General features: G+C 39.3%; 1 protein-coding gene across 1 annotated transcript in view; it reads right to left on the reverse strand.

The window, feature by feature from the left end:
- The window catches only part of dnah10 (dynein axonemal heavy chain 10), a 34685-nt gene that overhangs the window by 8765 nt on the left and 13487 nt on the right, over window positions 1-12433 (reverse strand). Inside the window, exons 27-56 of the mRNA XM_032579416.1 lie at window positions 11152-11274; window positions 10831-11064; window positions 10116-10339; window positions 9763-10032; window positions 9485-9668; window positions 9258-9392; window positions 8991-9143; window positions 8145-8333; window positions 7821-7967; window positions 7398-7589; window positions 7174-7292; window positions 6939-7097; window positions 6424-6559; window positions 6217-6339; window positions 6000-6131; window positions 5655-5871; window positions 5453-5572; window positions 5181-5326; window positions 4041-4193; window positions 3696-3956; window positions 3449-3621; window positions 3273-3366; window positions 2974-3141; window positions 2650-2838; window positions 1969-2140; window positions 1685-1888; window positions 1534-1614; window positions 604-801; window positions 324-485; window positions 33-207 (exon numbers count right to left, since the gene is read on the reverse strand). Coding sequence (XP_032435307.1) covers window positions 33-207; window positions 324-485; window positions 604-801; window positions 1534-1614; window positions 1685-1888; window positions 1969-2140; window positions 2650-2838; window positions 2974-3141; window positions 3273-3366; window positions 3449-3621; window positions 3696-3956; window positions 4041-4193; window positions 5181-5326; window positions 5453-5572; window positions 5655-5871; window positions 6000-6131; window positions 6217-6339; window positions 6424-6559; window positions 6939-7097; window positions 7174-7292; window positions 7398-7589; window positions 7821-7967; window positions 8145-8333; window positions 8991-9143; window positions 9258-9392; window positions 9485-9668; window positions 9763-10032; window positions 10116-10339; window positions 10831-11064; window positions 11152-11274 — 5033 coding nt within the window. The remainder of the gene's footprint in view (window positions 1-32; window positions 208-323; window positions 486-603; window positions 802-1533; window positions 1615-1684; window positions 1889-1968; window positions 2141-2649; window positions 2839-2973; window positions 3142-3272; window positions 3367-3448; window positions 3622-3695; window positions 3957-4040; window positions 4194-5180; window positions 5327-5452; window positions 5573-5654; window positions 5872-5999; window positions 6132-6216; window positions 6340-6423; window positions 6560-6938; window positions 7098-7173; window positions 7293-7397; window positions 7590-7820; window positions 7968-8144; window positions 8334-8990; window positions 9144-9257; window positions 9393-9484; window positions 9669-9762; window positions 10033-10115; window positions 10340-10830; window positions 11065-11151; window positions 11275-12433) is intronic.

Below are 12433 nucleotides of genomic sequence, written 5' to 3' on the forward strand. Positions count from 1 at the left end.
ATTTTGTCAACAAAAAATAAAATTTAGATTACCGAATCTCAGTCACATCTGATTTTTCCAGGTCTTGCAGGGCAATACGAGCTGCCTCCAATGCTGGCAAGGCTTCAGCCAAGGAACTTTCAGCTTCTTTCTTCTCAACAGCAATGACTTTGTTTTGTTCTTCAATCTCCTTAGCTTTGTCTTCGGCCAAGGTTTTTTTCTCTTCAGCTAAAAGAAAGAAATTTAAATATTTGTTGATACTGTAAGGTTATTGTTTTTAGCCATACATAATAAATCCATAGACCTCTAGAGCTCATAGCTGAAAGATGCAAGCATTTACTGACCTACACTTGTGTTTACAGCAATGTTTTCCAGCAGGCTTTCACAAGCTTCGGACTTTTCAGCAAGGACAATCTTCTGATCTGCCAGCTTGATATTCAGTTCAGCCAGCTGATCGCTGGCTTCCTTCAGTTTATCCAGCCCACCCTCTAAGCGCTTGCATTGAGCTACAAATGTAAAGAACAGCCTCTAAAATGATAAGTAATGTACTAATACCAAGCCTTTTGCTTGTACTGGTCCACCAAACCGAGTTTCATGCTTAATATTACATCCATATCTTCTTACCTAAAATGTATTTGTCTTTATCCTCCAAGAGAGTGCAGTAGGTGTTAATAAAGTCCAAGTAGTTCTTTGGAGTAACAAAGTTATATCGTCTAAGTTTCTGCAGAAAAATCTTGCTGTAGTCTTCAACATTGGTATGGACCATGCACACATGATCTATGACTGCCACAGTGAGAGAATCAGGGATCATTGGGTTTTCACCTGTAGAAAAACAAACACCAAATGAAAGAGGTAGAGTCAAGTGACATTCTTTTGACAACTACAATAATGGAGGACGGTAAAGCCAAACCACCAAAATCAGAATGAATTTGAGGAGAGGATTAAGTAAAGAAATATGAAGAGTGACTTCATATTTCTTTAATATTCTTGTGATGACACAGTTTCTCTTGAAAATGTGAGTGCTTCTGCCTACGGGAAAAATGCTGCACATAACCAGAGCAGAATTGCAACCTAATGCCTGAATGCTGCCAGCATTTCATGTTTAGTTTAGTCACAAACAGTTGTTCACATCTTTAATGGATTACAGGTAGACAAGGCTCACCAAAGAGCCAACTCAATGGACAAACCACCTCAGACATTTTAACCTCATGAACTCAAGCTATGGGCTCCAGACTCCCTTCTTATATCTTTGGTGCCCACTGTGTAATGCATTGATGTAGGCAAAAGACAGCAGATAAATTCTGCCTTTCACTCATTTTTCTTTTATGTCTTTTTTATATAGATTTCTTTGATTGGCAAGCATGGAAATGAGTATAATCACCACTATGGGCATGCTTGATTGCAATTAAAAAGTAAAAGTTATAGAAACAAATCCCTCCCTCCTTCTTCTTCCTATCAGGAGTCGGATTGTGGGGGCAGCAGCCGAAGCACAAACACTCGTTTTTTGCCCCCCAAGAATAAATTCATTCAGAAAATAAATGTGTAAAAACATACCAAGGAAAGAGTGAGCCACTGCTTGCAATGCTTGTGGAGGCCATGGGAGGAACCAGTCTATCACAGTGTTGTTCATCAGTCCTTAGAACAAATTGTACATAATTAGTAATATGAATTTCAAAAACTTTTAAAAATTAAATGCACATGTCACCTGGAAAGTTCCTGCAGCGTGTCCTTAGAGTGTCTCCTGCTGGAGACATGCCTAACACAATGTGCAGATTGTTAGCACTTTTACTGACAAAGTATTGCCACACGCTCTCTTTGGAGGGACCTGATCCCATTTTCAGAGCCTCTTCACGAATCTGGTTGAGAACAGACTCCTTCTCATCATCGGGGAACAATGCAGGAACTATGCCTATAAAGAGACTTTCTGATTAGTGATTATTTATGATTTCAGAGGATGTATGCTGTCTTGGTCAAAGGAATTTATCAAACCTGAGGTGAGCATGTTGTTGATAAGTTCCAAGAAGCCTTCCTCAGCAACGTGGGCATCCGTGAACAGGAATACTATCTTCTTGTTTTCAATGCCAAGCTTCAAGTACAATCCTTTCAAATCTTCTCGGAGGTTGGTCTCACAGTATCCTCTGCTAAGTGTTATCTCAAACACCTGACACAAAGTTTGTTTCTGTTACTGCAAGTAGTAAGTGAATCTCTAAACATGTTTTATTTCTTCTTTTCTGTGCAAAACTTCAGTTCTTTTCAATTCAAACAACCTAATCATTTTTGATGACTGGCAATTCCTTGTCCTTAAATATTGGAATACTGGTAGAGACACACACCCAGAATACTTGCAGCTGTAACTGTAAAATAATTTTATATTTTATGTCTTCTTTCTAATTTGCAATCATGTATGTTAATCTCTCACAAACAGTTCCAATAAGTAGACTAAATTTTATTTGCAACATGAAGAAATATGAAACAAAGAAGTGTGTGGTGTATGAACAATTTTGTGTATGAATAATATTCTAACCAGAATTGAGGGTTGGGTAGACCTTCACATATACATAATGTACATTTGATATTTCTTAATAGAATTCAGCCAGCATGAATTTACAATTAAAAACTATGGTATATGCATTGTTGGTTTTCGATTGCAAGTAGAAAATATATTACAACCTCACACTCTGCAGCAAAAGCAGCGAGCTTGGCGAGGGACTGTTTGCCGGAGCCCCCCACTCCGACAAGCAGTGCGTGGCCCCGATCGATGCGGACGATACGGTGAATTCGAGTCAGATGTTCCAGAGCATCTTCGAACAGTACAAGGTTCATTCTTGACATGGTCTCGTTGTATTCCTCAAGAATAAACTGTAGAGTGCAAAGAAAATAGTGGGTAACGCATGGTAGTAGCTAATGGCACAAAGTGTTGGATTATTACAATATGGAAATTCAGAAAGGACCTTTGGTGCAGGCAAAAACTCTCATTTATGTCACCGGACTTACCTCAAAGATTGCTTTTGAGGATTCATAGTCTTGAATGTCCTCATAGTCCCTGGGTTCAGTTTCATTAAAAGCATTCCTGTAGTCCCCAAAAAGTATTGGGTCGCTCATCACTGCCTCCATTTCTGCCTTAAAATGTTCTCCGACCAGATTCTTTATGTGACCTTGAACCTTTTGGGAAAATATATTAAAAGTTGACAACTCCATGATAAACAAGAATGAAACACTCAAAGATTTGGATCTAAAAACAATTATGATACACAAAGTTGGTAATCAGTTACGGTAGTATTAATTCAACTTGCCAACGTCTTGTCAGTTTCATCAATGAGTCTGTCATGGAAGATTCTCAAGCACTCATTCCTCCAGACACGCACAAACTGGGCGACAGTCACAAATCTGTAAGAAAAGCAGGAGGTCATGTTGGAAGGCCGATTTTTCTTAATCTGTCAGTTGAGAAGGTAAATAAAACAGATCAGACATCTCTGGTTTGGTGAGAACCAGTCCGGTGTAGACTCTTGACAGGTCTCTGAGGTTGAAGATGTAGTGGAATTTGGAGGGAGTCGGTGGAAGATCTTTAATGATGAGGTTGTAGAGTTCCAGGGTGCAGTCTGTGACTTTATCACACACCTTCTGAATGGCCTCCTCAAATAGCTAAAATACCCCCATTAGCATTTTAATAGAGTGACATGAAATGGTGATGTTCTGTGTGTAAAACAGAGACTTACTTTGGCGTGTCCCTTGAGAATAGAGGCATAGATGAGGCGGAGAGACTCCACAGATGGAAAGGGGCTGCTGAAGACGCTGAAGAGTGAGATGAAGCGTGGATCCACCTCATTCCTACCCCCTCCTGCCTTTCCCATGGCAGCAATAAAGCCGAGGTCTTTCAGGATTTTGTAGTTAAGTTCTTTTCCTCTGTCATAAATACCGCCTCGGTCCAAAAGCAGCTTCAGGAGTGCAATAGGCTGTTGTGTCCCATAGCTATCCACCTGCATAGTAAAAAAGGAAAGCTTCTTATACTTTCACTACCAAGTAAATAACAAGTGATTTAGTAGATATGTTGGAGCACGCACCTTTGGTATGTTCATGTCATCAATAAATACCAGCAGTCTCTTCCCCATTGTAGGACCATATATATCTTTGGTCCTTTTTTCCACATTAGCCTCTAAGTTTCTCTGCAGATCCATTGAAGTTGTTCTTGATGAAAAGTTGATGATCAGATTAATCTAGACAGAAATTACATTTTTAATCAGATTATACATCCAAATCCTTGCAAAAATACAGTATTTCTGTGCTTTGGCTGATTTCACATTTTGCTCACATACTTCTCTGTATTTTAGATACATTTTATATGATAGATCAACACAAAGAAGCACAAAACTGTCAACTGCAAGATTTATTGTTTTTAATATTTCCCAAATATAATCTGAAAAGTATGAGGTGTACTTGTATTCACCCTTTTACTCTAATGCTCCTAAATAAAATCCAAAAACCACTTTCCTCCAGAGCTCAACTAAAAGTACAGTTATTCTGTGTGCAATTTATTCTTACTATAAATATAGTTGTTTTGTGAAAGCTTCAGAGGTTTGATAGACAACATAAGTGAACATCATCATGAAGACCAAGAAACACAGGAAACCAGTCAGGGCTGAAGTTTTGAGAAAGGTTAAAACGGGGTTAGTCTATAAAAAAAATATTCCATTGTTTAATGTTGAAAAGACATGATACTGGAGCAAAGGTTCACCTTCCAGCATTAAGACAACAAACACACTAAGAGCTACAATAGAATAATTTAGACGTTCATGTGTTAGTATGACCCTGACAAAGTACTGACAGTTAATCCAGTTAAAGATCTGTGGGTTCACATGTGTTCTATTCAATCTCACTGATCTTGAGCTATTTTGCACGGTGGGCTAAAATTTCAATCTCAAAGCACAACCCAAAAGGTTTGCAGTTTATTTCAGCAAATGGTGGTTGTACAACATATTTTAAGGATGGCTAAATATAAATATACAACACTGCTTAGATTTTTATGTGATCATATTTTGGTTTAATCCCATTTCGCAATCATGTGCCACATTTGTTAATCTAGCAATTAAAACCCACATTAAAACATACAATATTTGCGATTGTGAGATGAGGAAAAAAAATCTAAGGAGTATGAAAACTTTTCAAATGCACTACACGATTGAGTGATTTAAAGCTGAAATTACCCATGTATCAGAATTAATATGCTTCAAAAAGTTAAGAATGGTGGCAGTCTTTGAAGTGCCTGATTCTCCAACAAGTAAGACTGGTCTTTTTATCTTCACCATCTGCTCCAAGATCCAGCTCGCCCTTGTGGTGTCAACAGTTGGCACTAAAAAGGATAAAAAGAATTTAGAACCAACCTCAAAGACTTGAATACTTAAACTCGTTAAGTATTTTTTAATTTTTTTTCAAATATGCAAAAAAAAAAAATACTGCTCAGAGAAATAACTGTTACCCAGAATATCAGCAAACTTCATTTCAGGAATGTGAATGTATTTTTCTACCAGGGAGCTCCAGGGAACCCACTTCATTTGAACACCATCAAAATGGAAATCATACAGAGTTGGGAGGTATGCTGCATGAAGGCAATAATATGACATATTTGTGAAGTGTTATTTATTCTATTCCAGATGAAAGAATACATTTCAGCTTCTTACCTGGGATATCACTAGGCCCCGCCAGTACATTTGGATCGTGCACGGCGGTTAAGCAGGAAAGTCTTTTGATGAACTCATCAAACTTGAGCCTGTCACTTTCCACCAACGTGGCTCCCAGTGAGCAGTACAGAGCTTCCAGGAAGTAACACTCCAGGAGATCAGGGCTGCTATCATCACCCACCAGCAGTGCATCCAGTGTCAAGCACAACTGAGTGACCTGAAGAGATGATCAAAACATGCAAAGTGAAATGAAACAGCCTTAATGGCAAACTGGTTTGAAATTTAAATAATATATTCTTATAAATTCATCAATGCAGTAACATATTTGAGAAGAAGCCAACCTACCATATTCAGGTCTGTCTGAGGGACCACCGTCTCCAGTTTCTCTTCCTGTCTACCGTCAACAATACCGTCTATAATCATGGCAATAGAGCTGTGCACATATTTCTCAAACAGTCCATCAAGAGTCTCTTGTTCCTGAAAAATAAATAACATTTTTATTAGAAATACATTTTAAAAATTAAAAAAATACAATAAATACTGAATAAATCATTCTAAAAACCTTCTCAGGTCGACTAGCCACCCATCTTTGCCAATATGGGGTGTATCGCAGGTTCTTCGGGTCAACAAACACCATCCCACAGCGAGACACAGTAGCAGGGGAAGCATACTGCAAATCGCCAACCTGTAATGGCAGATTTTTGTTAGACCTGTTAATAGTGTACAAATAATGTATTCTGCTTACAGAAACATGTAAATACAAACAAACCTCAAACAGCAGTGCACAATGGTTCTGTAAACGAATCCGTTCTCCATTAGCTAAAGTGAGGAGCTTGTTATCATCCATTACCGAGTTCATATTTTCAACCCAAAGGGCGTCGACATCCCCATCAAACAAGATGTACCTGGAAGTCCAATGCAATGGCTTAAGAAGTTTATCAGAGAAATATAATTTGCTTGTGTTATTATGAAAAGAAAAATGAACAAAAATGCTTGTCTCAACACATGCAAAGCAGGTAGAGACATACAAATGCGCAGTTGTATAAGCATCAGAAACTGACCCCACAAAGTATTTGCTGGGAATGACTACATAAAAATATGCACCACAGATTTTCATTTCTATAAAGTTTGAAAACCAAGTGGCACCTTCTGCTCCATAATTGTCTGCTACCCAGAGCTTATCACATAAAACTGATAAAATACACTAAGATTTATGGTAGCATTGTAAAAAAATTTGAAAATGTTCAAGCGGTGCTAATACCTTTTAAGGCAGTGTATATTTACCTTCGCTCTTTTTTGTCAGTAGGCCTGTTGATCTCACGGAAGATGTTGGATAAAATCCCATCAGTCCAGTCTCGAGTGTCTGGGTCAAGAACTCCGTAAAGTTCAATGACACTCATGGCTTTAGAGTTCAGTGGATACAGCTTTGTTTGCAGCCCCATTCTGATTAGGAGAGAAAATAGAAAATAACCATAGTTCATACTTAAAATCCACATGAAGAAACTATATTGACACTTACTTAGTCTGAGCTTGACACAGCGTGCTGATCACAACAGATTTTCCACCACCGGTTGGGCCTACAACCATTGTAGTGTGTCTGGTCATCATTGTCTCATACATCTGCACTACTTTATCCACCTACCAGAATCCGGGTAAAAGCAAAGTTTTAAAATGTCTCTTTGACAAGAGACTTCAAAGCGATGATGGGTAAAACAAATGAAGGCTATGGGTAAGATGAAGCACCTGGTTAGGAAGGACAATATATTTGTTCTCTTCCAGTATGTACTCAACAGCATCATTGAAGTTAGGATAGCGAACACGAGGGCAGTCAAGTCCTGGGAAAAGGTCAGTGATCAGACCAAGGAACAAAGGGACATCCTCATACACAAACTTTGGCAGATTCATGTCTCTGAGAGCGCGCATCAACACCACGTCCTGTTAAACACAGAAATGCAACAATTAAATGACAAAGGTATACAAAAAAACCTAAAAGTAATAAACTGTTTGTAGACTTTAGTTGTTATATATTTATTTTAAAAATCCTCAATTTTTCCATTCAAGGTTGTATGCATTTACACAGCAAATGATTTTTTTGCTACCAGGAAAAAAAAAATTCTTGACTGAAAGAAAATAATTTAAACCACAAGCAACAATCCTTGTAACTACCTCATTCAGGTTCGGTGAGTCTCTCTTTAACTCTCCTGCCATCACCAGGACAGACTTCAGAGCGCGAAGGCCAAAATCATAATGAGACTGCTTGGATAGTTGCTCACGAGCGAGCTTATAGAGGACTGTCATTTTCTTTGCAAGCACCTAAAATTAACAATATATTTTAAAAAATTACATTTCATGAATCATTTTATATTTTTGAACAATATAGGAACTCAAACATAGCTCTGACTTATGTGTTTTAAGATATTTCCTTTATAGTCAATATGGAAGAACTAAATCGTGAACAAATAATTTTCTATTTTTTTGTTATCTGGTTACCTTGGCCAAGAGGAATCCCTCAGAGAAGAGCATTATCTCACAAATCTGCTGTAGGTCAGGAACAATCACCACCACAGGCCTGAAGAGGGCTTTGACTGATTCTGGGAGCTCTGTACGTCCTGCGTAACCAGGGTTCATGGTGATGAAGATGCCCATGCGGTCATCCAGAGTGATCTCTTGTCCCTCAAACTGAACATAGGATCAGAAGGAAGTTTTCAAGCATTTTAAAACCCATTTTAGTCACTGCCAAAAGTATGTGCAAAATCCCCAAATTATTAAACTGTTCTTTGCTCAGGTATCCATATAGCAGTTGATATTGCTACATTTTGATATACTGAATCTCGAGCATTAAAGTACAGCGATCTGATTTTATGTGATAGACAAAAAGGAGTGCAAAATTGTAAAGAGGAAAAAAAAGAGCATTAAAATCTGTTTTGAAAAACAATCTGTAAAAGGTGCTATAATTTGCATTATATCAATTGAACTGATATTTTACCCTTCTTTTTTGCAAACAAAGGTTAGTTATTTAACACAGGTGAACTGCATTTACAAGTTAGATGAATTCTAATTACACAGAAATTTATTTAGAGAAATTCGAGTAAAGGGCATAAACATAAACTCAAACCAAGCTTTTCATAATATTAATTATAAAAAGAATTTTAAAATCAGATATTTTCACCTCACCTCCCAATTATGCACTACTTTGTGTTTATCTATTGCATAAAATTCTAATAAAATACATTGAAGTTTGTGATTGCTCAAGGATCATCTCAAGGGTATTACTGGTACTCTGCAGATTGATGAAAAAAATGTTTATTTTTAGACTCATTCATTATAATGATTTACCTGAAATGTTTTACAGTGTAACATGAGAGCATTGCGTATGGTCTGCATTTGAGAAGAAATAACTGACAATACAGAGGCATCGATTCGATTGAACTCATCAAAGCAGCCCCAAGCACCACACTGGGCAAGACCGGAGAAGATCTTCCCAACAGCCTGCGCACAAAGAAGAAAGGCATTGAAGTGCAAAACAGTGTGATGTTTTTAAATACAAAAACATCACAATAATAAATAATTATCTATGCATGTTACTTGATGTGTGCCTCCTACCATGTAGTCCATGCCCTCACCACAGTTTGTAACCACACACAATAGGCCTAAAGCCTTAGCCAGATCTTTGGTGGATTCTGTTTTTCCTGTACCAGCCGGTCCAGCAGGAGCTCCACCCAAGTACATAGAGAGGGCCTGTTTCACAAATGCACAGCTCTTAAGTTGCCACTAAAAACACACCACAGCTTTCCATGTGTCTCTTTAGGTATTGCAATGTGTCTTAGGACCTGTGTGAGGGTCAGGTAGATCCGGTCAGTTAATGGAGTTATAACCAGTCGACCGTTCAACCCCATGTACTCATAGCCATAAGAAAACGTAGCACTGCACTGATGAACAAACAGGTCGTCATGCTGCTGGATCCAATAAAACCTCAGTTGACTTTCCCACTCAAACTCTTGTGCATCCATTATACTGCAAAAAGGTCGATATGTTTACTCAAATCTTGTACTATCATTGAGTTAACCATGAAACATAGCACTAACTAGGTTGAAATATGAATGCTCACCTATTGTCCACAAAACTGTCCACAATGTCTCTGGCATGGACATCAATGATGAGCACAGTGTTAATCTTCTTTCTGTCATTTTTCTTCAGAGGTTGAGTGATGCGTGTAACAAGTTCATCAATCTGGCGGTGCATCTTTTCAGCGTAGTATTTCAGAGCATATTTTTCTCCTTCTTTCACCTTTTTAAATATATCTTGAACCTCCCAGGTCCACCATACTTGATTTGCAGCAAGCACTACCATACCCTGGTACAGAAGCATCCACTCTACCCTGATGAACATGGGAATGAGATATTTATTGCAGCCTGTTTGTTCATGAGAAATCCTGTAAGCTCTCTATGTGTTAACACTTACCTACTCTTGTCTTCACAATAGCAAAAGATTGCTTCCTTAGTGATAAGCCTGTTAGTTCTCCGCATCTCCTGAAGTACTGCCAACATCCACTCTTCCACCCTTCCCTCCACTGGGACGTAGCTCCTAAACTCCATCACCTCACCTTCAGCAGACACCATGGCAGCAACTACTGTCTCGCCACTGGTTTCCACGTCGAATTTTAGTGAAGCTATGTTGTCGTACATCTTGTCCAACAATAAAGGCAAAAAAAGAACATCAGTAACAGGATTTACAAACATGGTGAGCAGTTTTTCTCTTCTTCTCTAAAGGAGCAGTGAAGTGCCTTTTTTTCCTGCCAAGTATGCTGGTGAATTTAAAAACACCTTCAGTGTGATGTATTACATTTGTGGACAATCAACCTGTATGGTGTCTATGAAGTCCATGTGTCCCTTTTCATGATATTCCACTGTAAAAGATTTATGTAACCTTATAATCAATTGGTTGAAAATCCCAATATTCAGCTGTTCTATGACTGGCTATATTAATACCCACTTAGTCTACGTCACAGGAAGGCGGGTTTTTCTGGTTATCAAATTGTGTAACATTCATTTGAAGGCAGTCTGGGAGTCTTACCAAGTATGGCATAATGTTTTCCAAATGCATTGAAAGTATGACAGGGGTACTATATTGAAAATAATGATTTATATTTAGTTTATCTTGTGAAATGACCTGTCACCTTGATCATGTGTTCCTGAACACAAGCAGGGTCACTACTCCCAAGAATACTGAGCAGTTCATCATCAGAGATAAAGAAAAAACGCGGGAATGCATTTCGTTTGGAGTCCAGGTAGTCATTAAGGCTCTTCTGGCACCTCTCTAGACCAAGACTCAAGGCCTGTAGGTCTGTTAGCCGACTAGGACCCAGGCAGCAATGCTTAATATTTGGAATCTTCTCTGTGTCAGTCATTATCTACAAAGAATTGAAAAAGATATTAATTGTATAAGTCCATTCACAACGTACTCTGCTTTGATCAAAATATATCAAAGTGTAGCTCACTTCTTTAAACTTCTTGTCAATATTATCAAACTTCTTAGCTTCTTCAGGTAACTGCGAGCGAATGTCTCCACCAATGAATATGCTCTCCAGGTACATCCACTTTCGCTGTACAACCAGCCATATCTATAAAAAGACCTTTCCGTCAGTTTGCCTTTGAATGGATACAGTAAAGACTTATACATTGCCATAATAAGATATTCATATGCCTTGACTGTTTTATATTTTGTTAACATTAAAAATAAAAGATTTACTGTGCTCCGGGAGTATAGGGTGCGGGGCCCTTTGATAAGGGCTATTAGGTCCCTGTACAACCGGTGCCAGAGTCTGGTCTGCATCGCCAGCAGTAAGTCAGGCTCATTTCTGGTGAGAATTGGACTCCGCCACAGCTGCCTTTTATCACCAATTCTGTTGGTGACAATTGTCACCAACAGAATAGGTTTTATTCAAACCAAGATTTGAATAAAATCTTTTATTTTATGGACAGAATTTCTAGGTGCAGCCAAGGTGTTGTGGGGATATGTTTTGGTGGCCTTAGGATCGCATCTCTGCTTTTAGCAGATGATGTGGTTCTACTGGCTTAATCAGGTCATGATCCACAACTTTCCCTGGAGCGGTTCGTGGCTGAGGGTGAAGCAGCTGGGATGAGGATCAGTGCCTCCAAATCTAAAGCCATGGTCTTGAGCCGGAAAAGGGTAGAGTCCCTTCTCCGGGTCGGGGAGGATGTCCTGCCCGAAGTGGAGGAGTTTAAGTATCTCTGGATCAAATGAGGGAAAATGGAGCTGGAGATTGACAGGTGAAGCGGGCGCTGTACCTGTCTGTCTTGGTGAAGAGAGAGCTGAGTCAAAAAGCAAAGCTCTTGAGTTATTGGTCAATCTACATTCCTACCCTCATCTACGGTTTAGCCCTGGGTCATGGATACAAGCGACCGAAATTAGTTTTCTCCGCAGAGTGTCTGAGCTCTCCCGAAGAGATAGGGTGAGAAGCTCAGTCATCCGGGAGGGACTCAGAGTAGAGCCGCTGCTCCTTCACGTCGAGAGGAGCCAGTTGAGGTGGCTCGGGCATCTGGTTAGGATGCCTCTTGGACACCTCCCTGGTAAGGTGTTCCGGGCATGTCCAACCTGGAGGAGGCCCAGGGGAAGACGCAGGACACCTTGGATGGACTATGTTTCTCGGTTGGCCTGGGAACGCCTTGAGGTTCCTCCAGAGGAGCTGGAACAAGTGACTGGGGAGAGGGAAATCTAGGCGGAAGAAGATGGATGGATGGATGGATGGATGGATGGAT

Source organism: Xiphophorus hellerii, chromosome 12 (genome assembly GCF_003331165.1).
Source record: "Xiphophorus hellerii strain 12219 chromosome 12, Xiphophorus_hellerii-4.1, whole genome shotgun sequence".
NCBI classification, from domain to species: domain Eukaryota; kingdom Metazoa; phylum Chordata; class Actinopteri; order Cyprinodontiformes; family Poeciliidae; genus Xiphophorus; species Xiphophorus hellerii.